Here is a 12,161-nt window from a genome sequence, read left to right as displayed (position 1 = left end):
AGCGTCATATCTTCTGTTCTCGTAGCCTTTTTTGAAGGCTGTATATGACTCCAAAGAAAGGCTCAGGGTGGCAGGTGCTGCTCCACCCCCGCCTCAGCTGAGCGGGACAGAGGGACGCGCACATCTCTATTTCTCTGCTTTATTAAAATCGACTATTATATTCACCATAGCCCTTTTTGTTAAACTGTAGTAAAATACACAGAAAAGTGGAGTGAAGAGATTTGACAGTGGCTCATAGTAGACATTATTTCACGCAGCTGTTTAAGGTTTTTTTTTTCTTCCGCATTATGTTGGGCTGCTGCTGCTCACGTGCACTTGTAAACAACTCCTCGTGTTCGGCCACGGCTCGGTTCGTTTGTGTAAGTGCGAGCGCGGGCCGTTCGGGGGCATCCAGGCCTTTCCTCAAATGAGCTCGAGAGGGGCAGGTTCGGATGTCAAGTGTGAGTGCGCCCTGAGTCAACAATCGGTGGTCAGACACGCCTCCTATGTTTGACACTTGCAAAACTTCACGCTCCAGCAAACAGGCGTTTGTCGCGAGTGTGAAGTATGAGAAGCGGCGATGTTTGGCGTCCAACGAGAGGCAGATGGGGCGTGGACGCACGTTTGGTATGTACGCACCTTTAGCCAGATGCCCGGCAAAAGCTCAGGCTCATCAGTAAAGAGAGGGGCACTGGTGAGCCATACTATTCCTGTTAATCCCTCTCGTCCCACGCCTCTCGTGACTCTCACCTCTCCTTCTGCTTCCTGTAGAACGCCCGTGCTGATAGATTCGGGTTCCGATGCTAATCTTATGGACCATGCTCTGGCAAGTGAACTTAATTTGGCGACCATTCCCTTGGAACACTCTCTTGCCGCCAGTGCCCTGGATGGTCGTCTCTTAAGTCAAGTGACCCACTATACAGAGCCGGTAAGGATTACTTTTCCCGATCAGCACACTGAAAGTTTAAGTTTTTATCTGTTCAGCTCTTGCCAGCACAGACTGATTTTGGGATACCCATGGCTTGAGTTACACAGTCCGATCATGAACTGGTCACAAGGGAATGTTTCTTCCTGGGGGGTGGAGTGTTATAAAAAGTGTTTTGACTCACCTGAGGCGGTTCTCTCTGCGTCCAAGGCTGAGCCAGAGTCTGATTTTCCTGATCTCTCCCGTGTTCCCCCTTGTTATACGGATCTCAAGGAGGTTTTCAACAAGGCCAAGGCGACTTCCTTGCCTCCGCACCGGCCCTATGATTGTGCCATTGACATTCTGCCGGGTTCCACCCTGCCTAAGGGCCGTTTGTACTCTTTGTTGGGACCTGAGACACGGACCATGGAGGATTATATAAAGAAGTCACTCTCTGCTGGGATAATCCGTCCGTCTTCCTCTCCAGCTGGGGCGGGTTTCTTTTTTGTTGGAAAGAGAGACAAGACGCTAAGGCCCTGTATCGACTATCGTGGACTTAATGCTATCACTGTGAAGAACAGGTACCCGCTTCCTTTAATTTCTACGGCCTTTGAACTGTTGAGAGAAGCTACGATCTTCACAAAACTTGATCTTCGTAATGCTTAACACCTCGTCAGGATAACGGAGGGGGATGAGTGGAAAACAGCCTTTAACACCCCCACAGGACATTATGAGTACTTAATTAATGCTCCGGCTGTTTTTCAATCTCTGAACGACGTCCTTCGAGACATGTTGAATGTTTTTGTCTTAGTGTATCTGGATGATATTCTCATCTTTTCCCCTGATGAGACCACCCATGTCCAGCACGTCAGGAGAGTGTTGCAGAGACTCCTGGAGAACCAGCTTTTCGTCAAAGCTGAGAAATGTGAATTCCATGTACGATCCGTGTCATTTTTGGGCTACATCATTGCAGAGGGGGAGATCAAGATGGACCCCGTGAAGATACAGGCTGTTGCTGAGTGGCCCACACCTGAGTCTCGCAAGCAGGTACAACGTTTCCTTGGTTTTGCAAATTTCTACAGGAAATTCATAAGAAACTTTAGTACTGTTACTGCCCCTCTGCATGCCCTCACTTCTGTCAAGACTAAGTTTCAGTGGACACCCCAGGCTGATCATGCCTTCAAGCTGTTGCGGAGACTCTTTACCACAGCTCCAGTACTTGTGCAGCCAGATCCCCAGCTTCAATTTGTGGTGGAAGTGGGTGCTTCTGAGGTCAGCGTGGGGGCTGTTTTGTCCCAGAGGTCGAGGAGGGACGGACGGTTCCACCCTTGTGCTTTCCTGTCCAAGAAGTTGACGGCCGCCGAAAGAAATTATGATGTTGGGAATCGTGAACCGCTGGCTATGAAGGTTGCTCTCGAGGAGTGGCGCCATTGGTTAGAAGGGGCCGAGCTGCCATTCCTTGTTTGGACGGACCACAAGAACTTGGAGTATCTGAGAGGCGCCAAGAGACTGAACTCCCGTCAAGCCAGGTGGGCCTTGTTTTTTAGTAGATTTAATTTTTCCGTATCCTATCGCCCAGGCTCTAAGAATGTGAAACCTGATTCCCTGTCACGACTCTCTGACCCCGAGGTGGCTCCTAAGGTTCCGGCCTCCATTCTGCCTCCTTCATGTTTGATTGGCGCTGTCGTCTGGGAGGTTGAGGAGGAGGTCAAGAAGTCTCAATCTGCGGTTTCAATTCCTGCGGGATGCCCCCCTAATCGACTATTTGTACCTGTCTCTCTACGTTCACGCGTTATCCACTGGGGCCACAGTTCTCCTATGTTCTGTCATCCCGGGGTGAAGAGGACTTCGTTTGCCGTCAAGCAGCGATTTTGGTGGCCGACTATGCAGAGGGACATAAAGGAGTATGTGGCTGGATGTTCAATTTGTGCTCAAAACAAGACCCCACGTCATGCTCCACCTGGCCAGCTACATCCACTCCCAGTGCCTCACAGACCACGGTCGGACATCTCTCTAGATTTCGTCACGGGCTTGCCACTCTCGGAAGGTAACACTGTGATTCTTACTGTGGTTGATCGTTTCTCCAAGATGGTTCACTATGTGCCCCTGGCCAAGCTTCCTTCAGCTAAAGAGACTGCTGAAATAGTGTTGGCACAGGTTTTTCGTCTTCATGGTCTTCCCAGGGATGTTGTTTCTGACCGGGGCCCCCAGTTTGTCTCCGCCTTCTGGAAGGAGTTTTGCACCTTGCTTGGAGCAACGGCGAGCTTGTCATCTGGTTACCATCCACAGTCCAATGGACAGTCTGAGCGCCTTAACCAGGAGCTGGAGTGTGGTCTGCGATGTATTGCCTCCCAGAGTCCAACTTCATGGAACAGACAACTGGTATGGATAGAATATGCCCATAACACTCTGCCTTGTTCATCTACAGGCCTCACCCCATTCGAGTGCGTATATGGGTTTCAGCCGCCATTGTTTCCTGCCCTAGACAAGGAAGTTACAGTTCCCTCGGCCATGGCTTTAGTGAGGCGTTGTCGTCAGAGCTGGTTGCGAGCTCGTCAAGTGCTTCTCCGTCGTTCTGAGTCCTACAAGAAAGCTGCTGACCGTCGTCGCAGTCCCGCTCCTTCTTACCACGTTGGACAGAGAGTCTGGCTCTCTACTCGGAACCTTCCGCTGAAGGTGGAATCTCGCAAGATGGCGCCGAAATTCATTGGTCCCTTTTCCATCTCACGGGTCGTGAATCCAGTGGCTGTACGTTTGAAGCTCCCTAAATCTCTGAGAGTTCACCCGACATTTCATGCAAGTTGTGTCAAGCCGTATGTGGAAAGTCCCCTCGTGCCAAAGGTCAAGCCTCCGCCTCCCCCCCAGTTTGTTGATGGTGGCCCAACGTATACTGTCAGGAAACTGCTAGCTGTGAGGCAACGAGGACGGGGACGACAGTATCTCGTTGATTGGGAGGGATACGGTCCTGAGGAGAGGTGCTGGGTTTCTGCTAAAAATATTCTGGACCCTGACCTTATACGGGAGTTCCATGTGGACAACCCTATGCAGCCTGGGCCGTCGGGAGTCGGCCGTAGGAGGGGGGGTACTGTCATGTCTGGTGTTTAAGTTCTTGTTTTGTGTTATTTAGTCACTAGCTGAGACCCGGCCTTCGGCCGGGCCTCGCTAGTCTCCACATTTGATATTCTGAGATTATGAGTGATTACAAAGAAATGTCCAACCCGTCACACAGGTCAGCTGCAGACCAGTGGTTCCCAACCCATTCCAAAAAACTATGGCCACTACAAATGTGTAAAATAATGAATGCTAAAAATAATTTCAAACAAACTGCAATTGGAGTGTTTGATGCACCCGTACTCCTTTCTTATAAACTACAAAGAGAATATATTCGCTAAACTCGGGGAATAGAATTCAAGAGACAGTGGAATAATTATGGATAAATATTAGGGGTTCAGCTCTAACGGTTTGGGTCACGGTGCAGGACCCGTGGTTTGGTGCATCAGGGTAGTGTACAATCAAAAAAATAATAAGTTGGTTTTGAACTGAAATAGCCTAATGATCGTTGTTAGACAGTCTTTATAACCTTACAATAAAATTGGCAATGCTTTCAAAGCTGCTTCACAATAAAATGTACCTCTGGGCTCACAATACGTGAAAGCAAAATAGAAAACAAATAGTACTGCAGCAAAGTAAAAAAAAAAGAAAAAAAAACTACGCAGTGCAGGCCATGTGCTCGTTAAGTTGTAGTTTCATTTTCGCTTTTACTCACACGGAGGATAAATCAGTCGGAGCAGCGCGTGTGATTAGAGGCTCGTGTTTGAGCAGGTTTTGGGCAATGTTTTGCGGGAACTTTTTATTCGGAGACAAAGCGTTGGACACGGAATATGGCCAGGATTGGATCTTACGCATTTGTCTGCGCCTCTGACATTACGCAGCATTGGATCTATAATGAACCACAGCCTCGGTCACTGCAGCAGAGACTTAAACAAAGACACGCAGATGTCATGTGTTTTGGAGGATGTATCTGTACCTGTGCAGAGCGTCTACAGCTGCGGTTTAGGGTGAGTGACGATGGCACACATCGCCCTGTTTGGATGCGCGCGCACACATACATACACACGCACGCACACACACGCACACACATACACACACATACACACGCACACATCGCCCTGTTTGGATGCACGCGCACACATACATACACACGCACACACACGCACACACATACACACGCACACATCGCCCTGTTTGGATGCGCGCGCACACATACTCTCCCCTAATGTGTCACACCTGTTGTCTTTGCCCTCCCCGCCCCTTTAGTATATATTGTCTGAGTCTTCCCCTTTGTCTTTGTCAGATTGTCTTTGTCCTTATGCAGGTAATCATGTCATTTTGTTCTTGTATGTTTTAAGTTTTTGACACTTGTGTTTCTTTGTCCTTGTGCAGCTCCTGTGGGAATTCTTTGTTTGCTTCCTTGTTTTTGACCACGTCAAATAAAGATTTTGAGCCACGCATTTGGGTCTCTGTGCTGTACGTGATAGGTTTAGCTCTGCTTTATCTCCAAGACGCTGTCATTCCATATCAGCCAACCAGAGCTCTCCGCTCTCAAAACTCGGGGCAACTAGTGATTCCTCGAGTCTCCAAAATTACTGTAGGAAGCCGAGCTTTTAGCTACCAAGCTCCGGTCTTATGGAATAAACTCCCAGCCCACGTTAAAGAAGCAGACACAGTCCCTACATTTAAGACTAGGCTCAAAACGTAGTTCTTCGATTTAGCTTATAATCAGGTCAGTTTGGTAAAGCTCTGACCCACAGCCTGAAGTAAAGCTGCCTTAGGAGAAACACTGCTGTGGGAAGTACGGTCCACTGAGCGCTATCCTCTTCTTCTTACTGCAGACTTTGTCTTATTATGATACAATACTTAGTTTATCTGTAGTCTGTTCATCACTATTCACATGGTGTCTCCTGTCCCCCACATTTTTTTTATGAACAGGAGTGCACCTGGCTCGGACAGCGCTGTGGGTGGGCGTGGCTCGGACAGCGCTGTGGGCGGGCGTGGCTCGGTCAGCGCTGTGGGCGGGGCACATCCACTTTTCAGTCTCTGTCAAGGGACAGCTTCAGTGTCTGAGAGTAAAACGCACACTTCGAACAGTCTATGCGGTCTGCACCTGTCACTGCCTTTGCCCAAAACCGCTCTCACACGCTGCTGCAGGGAGGGAGAGAAGCGTTCGGCATTGTGGACTCCCAGAGCGGGGATGAACAGGGAAAGTGTCTATGAGCTGAGACGTACGCGACTCCTCCAGCGCCGTGAGGACGGTTAATAAGCCTCTATCATTATGAGCTATTCTTTTGTGCTCATGTAACCGGAGCTGTGCGCAATTGTGCACGAGCACAGCTGAGAGGGAACAGTCGGTCTGTCGGTCGGGACAGAGAAAAAGAGAGAGAGAGGGATGAGCCTGTGATCTCTCGTTTTCAGGAGAGGAAATAGTTTGTGGTGGAGTTTGTGCTGGTCTCCAAACGGACAGAAAACTCAAAAATAACACTGCGCAAATGAGTGATACGCATCTTTTCCCATTTTGTAGTGGATATACGGTAATTCTGCAGGCCTTCTAGTGGTTATACGGCGTATAGCTGCTTATCACGTAGACTACACCACTGATCTCTCCTTCTGTGGTTTTCCCCAAGGTTTCTCTTTTCTCCTGCCGGGTTTTTGAGTTTTTCCTTGCCGTGCTGGAGAGTCTAAGGACGGGGGACACCCACGCCGCTCGTCGGTCCTATTGGACATTATATTTGCCTGGATTCACCTGAACTTTTAATTGTCATATTTATTGCTCTGTTTTTATTGCCTTAATGTTTGCAGCCCTGTGAGGCAACTTCTGTTGTGATATTGGGCTATAAAAAAACATTACACTTAAACTTAAACTTAAACAATCAGGGGTTAGTTTAGAAGCAGAAAAGTCTGTTGAAAACGAGGCCCAGGTTTGTAAACCTGAGGGAACGATGAGAATAAATACAGACTGAGCTCTTTGTCAAGGTTATTTTGTGTGTTCAGGTCACTTTCAGCTGATAATTACTATTTATGAAAAAAATAACGACTTTAGGCTCCGCCCACAGTGCTCTGGTTCTCACAGAAACACAGAGTTTAAACTGTAGAATATGAAACAACACCGGCTTTACCAACTGTCAGAAAAAAAGAATTTGATGAAATACAGTAAAAATGTGAAATATCACTGATTTTCTTCCACATTAAACCCTGATGTCACAGATGAAGTGATTTTATGTTGTATTTCAGTGAGATTTAAAAACAGAAGCTTTCCGGGTAAAATCCATTGGAAATGCCTTATTTCCATTATATTCAATAAAAAAAATACAGTGATTTTATTCCTGTGCCGACAATGGGAATGAGCTCCAATCTGATGAAATACAATAAAAATGTTAAATTTCACTCCTTTTCTTCCAAATGAATGAATTTCACTTCATCTGTGACACAAACACGGCTCTGGAAACAGACAAAGCCTCAGCTCTACAATTTATTATTACAAATATAATCACACTTTTGTGTTTTTGTGGAACAATTTCTTTCAACTTTAAGTTTTGAAACTGTGATTTGAAGTTAAATCCAGAACATTATTACAAGTTTGACAGTTTTGGAAAAGTTTAAAGTAGTTCATGTGATTTATGCAAAAAGTGGAAAAAAAAAATATTGAAAATGTCGATGTTTTGGCTGTTTTTAGGCGTGTACATTTTCGTACACTAGGGGGCGACAGGGAAATGCAGATCTACCAAATAAAAGACATGAGAGAAAAACAAACACTAGATTCTGAAAATGTGGCTTAAAAGAACGTTTTCTGCAGAAATCCACGTCTCAAGCTGCAACACAGACAAAATGTCAAAAAAATGAAAAAAAAAAAACGTTCTCCAGAATAATAATGAAGGTCTGAGTTTTAAAGGTTTGAGTGAAAACAGCTCAAACTCTCCTGACGTCAATATCGCAGCTGTCGACACGAGAGAAACTTGTACAACAGAAAATCTTATCAAAACAATCAACATTTTAAAAGTATATTAAGAGTCAGACTTACATCTCCTGATCGGGTTCATCCATCGTTCTCCAGCAGGACTCAGTCTGAAACAGACACAGAGTCAGATCCACAGTTTGTGTCTACTGTACTAACTGTGTAATAACTGTGTAACAACTGTCCTGACCTGAGAGTGGAGAGTGAGCAGTGGGGCTCCTCCTGTAGAGCAGTCAGGAGCTTTACTCCTGTGTCTCCTGGATGGTTGAAGCTGAGGTCCAGGTCTGTCAGATGGGAGGGGTTGGACCTCAGAGCTGAGGCCAGAGCAGCACAGCCTTCCTCTGAGATCAGACACCCTGACAGTCTGAACACACAGGGTTAAACAGAGTCATAGAAATGACAAACTCACAGAGATGAAGAGTAAACCCTCTGACCTGAGCTGCTCCAGTTTACAGTGAGGACTCTTCAGTCCAACAGACAACATCTTCAGCCCTGAGTCCTTCAGGTCATTGTTACTGAGGTCCAGGACTGTCAGACTAGAGGAGCTGAGGACTGAGGACAGAGCTTCACAGCTGCTCTCTGACAGGTTACAGTCGCTCAGTCTGGAGAGAACACACTGTTTTAGGAGAAATTTAGAAGGTTCATACTTACATAGACCTCACTCACAGAGCTTTGTTGGAGGCTTTGACCACTGGCAGCAGCCTAAGCAGAACCTCCTCTGAAGCACAGTATTTCTTCAGCTCAAACTGCTCCAGAGCTTCTTCTGATGACAGTAAGATGAAAGCCAGAGCTGACCACTGAGCAGGAGACAGTCCACCTTCAGACAGACGTCCTGACCTCAGGTACTGTTGGACCTGTTCCACCAGAGAACCATCATTCAGTTCATTCAGACAGTGGAGCAGGTTGATGCTTCTCTCTGCAGACACTTTCTCACTCAGCTTCTGCTTGATGTACTCAGCTGTTTTCTGATTGGTCTGGGAGCTATTTCCTGTCTGTGTCAGCAGACCTTGGAGAAGGCTCTGATTGGTTGGCAGTGAAAGACCCAGGAGGAACCGCAGGAACAAGTCCAGGTGTCCGTTTGGACTCTGTAAGGCCTGGTCCACAGCCGTCTGGTGGAGATGGATTAGTTTTCGTTTCAAACTTAGTTTTCTAGACTTGGGACCTAAGAGCAGGTTGACTCCAGTGTTGACGTAGGTCTGATGGACGTGAAGAGCAGCCAGAAACTCCTGCACACTCAGATGGATGAAGCAGTAGACCTTGTCCTGGTACAGGCCTGGCTCCTCTCTAAAGACCTGTGTGAAGACTCCGGAGTACACTGAGGCGGCTGCAGCGTCCAGCCCACACTCGCTCAGGTCACTCTCGTAGAAGATCAGGTTTCCTTTCTGCAGCTGCTCAAAGGCCAGTTTTCCCAGAGACTGCACCATCTTCCTGGTCTCTGGACTCCAGTGTGGGTCTGTCTCAGATCCTCCTTCATACTTGATGTTCTTGACTTTGGCCTGAACCACCAGGAAGTGGATGTACATCTGAGTCAGGGTCTTGGGCAGCTCTGCTCTCTCTCTGGTCTTCAGCACATGCTCCAGGACTGTGGAGAGGATCCAGCAGAAGACTGGCATGAAGCACATGATGTGGAGGCTTCGGGACGTCTTGATGTGGGAGATGATTGTGTGGGCCTCGTCTCTGAACCTGTTCCTGAAGTACAGCTCCTTCTGTGGGTCGCTGAACCCTCGCACTTCTGTCACCATGGAGACGCACTCAGCAGGGATCTGATTGGCCGCCGCGGGGCGTGTGGTTATCCAGAGGCGAGCGGAGGGAAGCAGGCTCCCCCTGATGAGGTTCACCAGCAGCTTCTCCACTGAGGCGCTCTCTGTGGGCTCCGTCAGGGCCTTGGTTCGGGTGAAGTCCAGAGGAAGTCTGCACTCGTCCAGACCGTCCAAGATGAAGAGCAGCTGCAGATCTTCAAAGCTGCTCACTTCTTCTGTTGCTCTAAAGAAGTGATGGAGCAGCTGCACCAGGCTGAAGCTCCTTTCCTTCAGCACATTGAGTGCTCTGAAAGTGAAGGGGAACAGCAGCTGGACGTCCTGGTGGGCTTTGCCTTCAGCCCAGTCCAGACTGAACTTCTGAGTGAGCAGTGTTTTCCCGATGCCAGCCACTCCCTTTGTCAGCACTGTTCTGACGGGCGCCTCTGTGTCCGCGGGGCCTTTAAACATGTCTTCACATGTGATGGCCGTCTCTGCTCCGCCTGCTTTCCTGGAGGCTGTTTCCATGTGTCTGACCTCATGTTCCTGGTTGACCTCTGAGGCCCCTCCTTCTGTGATGTAGAGCTCTGTGTAGATCTGCTGCAGGAGGGCGGGGCTTCCTGCTTTAACCACGCCCTCAAACACACACTGACACTTCTGCTGCAGGTCACGCTTCAGTTTACGCTGAAGAACTCCAGCACGACTCCCTGAATGAAGACACAGACAGAGCCTGAGTGTCAGAGAAGATCAAATGACTGAGTGAAATGGACCTACTGCTCCACAGACGCTCAGCCAGCTCCTTCTGCTGCCTCCTCCTCAGGAAGTTCACAGTGATCTTCAGAAAAGCCTCTCCATCCTCATCAGGCTCTAAGCATTCTGGGTAATCTGTGCTCAGAACCTTGTGGAGCTTCTTCAGCTCCTTCTGGACAAAAGTGAAGATGTCCTCCTCCAGAAGCTGCACAGACACATTAGAAACAACACAAATGCAGTCAGTGTCAGATCTGTGTGAAACAAGTCCATTCATCTGAACATCTCCAAACTTCAGTGAAGGACACACCTTAAATATGTAGTCCAGCTGAGTGTGATGTTGCTGAGGTCTGAGCTCTGGAGCCTGCTCCACTCTGTGACAGAGACACAACAAACACCTCAGGATTCAGCTGTTTCTCTCACACTTTCAGAACCTCATTAAACCACTGTCTGTCCTTGTGTTTAAACAAACTCAATCTTACAGATCTGAGGAGAAGTTCAGTGGATACATCATGGACCGGTCGCTCCTGAGGGACTCACAGACGGGGCCTGGTTCAGAACCTTCTGGTCTGACGTCAACACTGGGTCTAACACAGACAAATACATTTACAATAAACATTAAATATTTATATTAAATGTGATGGATCCTGCTTTATTTGAGGATAAACAAGGGAGAGATAAATTATATTAAATTAAGTTACAATGTAGTTTTTATCAAACACTTAAAAGGGGTTTAAAAAGCTACGATTATTTACAGGCTTTCCAGAAAACAGTCCATTATCTGGATCTTAGTTCTTGATCCTTTGTGATTTAAATAACAGCAAAGTAATTGTTATTGTCACAAAGCAATAGAAACATTTACTAAAGATTCCTTTGTTTCCTTCAGTAAATCTTTCTTAGATCCTTCTCTTTATGTGACGATAATGTTCCAAAATACACAGAGTCAAAACTCACCGCTCTGTCCTGAAGTATATTAGTTTTCCTATAGACCGGTCACTGAGGGACTCACAGCTGGGACCAGGTTCAGACGGAGGATGTTTCTGGAGGATCCTGAGACAAAGAAGAAAACACTTCAGTGAAACACACGGGACTGTCCTGGATCAGACTCAGGAAAGGATCATCTGCTCCATCAAAGAAACCAGAAACTTTCACACATCTTTCCTCTTTTCTTTTAGAAATACTGTCTGTCTTTCACGGTCCAGGAGCAGATTTGTGCAAACTGGAGACACTTTAGGTCTGAATCTGACATGGAGAACTGTGGTGGATCTCACCTCTGGGCTCCGTCCTCTCTGGGCTCTGGCTCCTCCATTGTTTGTCCAGAGTCCTGGGGGTAAATAATCAAACCTTAATAACTTTGTAGTTAGAACATAACATTCAACCTTTTTACCAGTTTAGTCTTCACTAAATAATTGTTCAAGTAAAATACAGATTCTCAAGGCATGATGTTTCCATTATGAATAAAACACATGTTTGCATTCATCAGGATTGTTCTTTACTGGAACCTCTGGCCAATGGCTCAGATTTGTATCCACATTTCCAGAGCCGCTCATGGAGAGAACATCCTGAAGATGCTCTGGGACGGATCATCAATGATGTTTCTGGTTCATTGTATGTTGTGGGTCTCACAACATCAGACCGTGTCCAGTGAACGGAGCTGACTCGTATTACAGGAACAATCATCAGCTGATCACACCTCCCTCACAGCATGGACATCAGGAGGTCCTTTCTGCTGTCACTGGTGCAGCCCTTATTTCAGATCAGGACCAGGTGAATGTCAACACTGTCA

General features: G+C 47.3%; 1 protein-coding gene across 1 annotated transcript in view; it reads right to left on the bottom strand.

The window, feature by feature from the left end:
- The window catches only part of LOC306960564 (protein NLRC3-like), a gene marked incomplete at both ends in the record, with an annotated part of 35,205 nt that extends 23,521 nt beyond the window's left edge, over positions 1 to 11,684 (bottom strand). Inside the window, 10 exons of the mRNA XM_079552997.1 lie at positions 7,959 to 8,002; positions 8,063 to 8,082; positions 8,133 to 8,256; positions 8,327 to 8,494; positions 8,559 to 10,335; positions 10,403 to 10,583; positions 10,686 to 10,749; positions 10,858 to 10,962; positions 11,330 to 11,425; positions 11,647 to 11,684. Coding sequence (XP_079409123.1) covers positions 7,959 to 8,002; positions 8,063 to 8,082; positions 8,133 to 8,256; positions 8,327 to 8,494; positions 8,559 to 10,335; positions 10,403 to 10,583; positions 10,686 to 10,749; positions 10,858 to 10,962; positions 11,330 to 11,425; positions 11,647 to 11,684 — 2,617 coding nt within the window. The remainder of the gene's footprint in view (positions 1 to 7,958; positions 8,003 to 8,062; positions 8,083 to 8,132; positions 8,257 to 8,326; positions 8,495 to 8,558; positions 10,336 to 10,402; positions 10,584 to 10,685; positions 10,750 to 10,857; positions 10,963 to 11,329; positions 11,426 to 11,646) is intronic.
- Positions 11,685 to 12,161: the final 477 nt, after the last annotated feature.

The sequence above is a fragment of the Gobius niger genome, assembly GCF_951799975.1.
Source record: "Gobius niger genome assembly, chromosome: 3".
Classification (NCBI taxonomy): Eukaryota; Metazoa; Chordata; class Actinopteri; order Gobiiformes; family Gobiidae; genus Gobius; species Gobius niger.
Note: the sequence above shows the minus strand (reverse complement) of the source record. Positions and strands in the feature narration are given on the sequence as shown.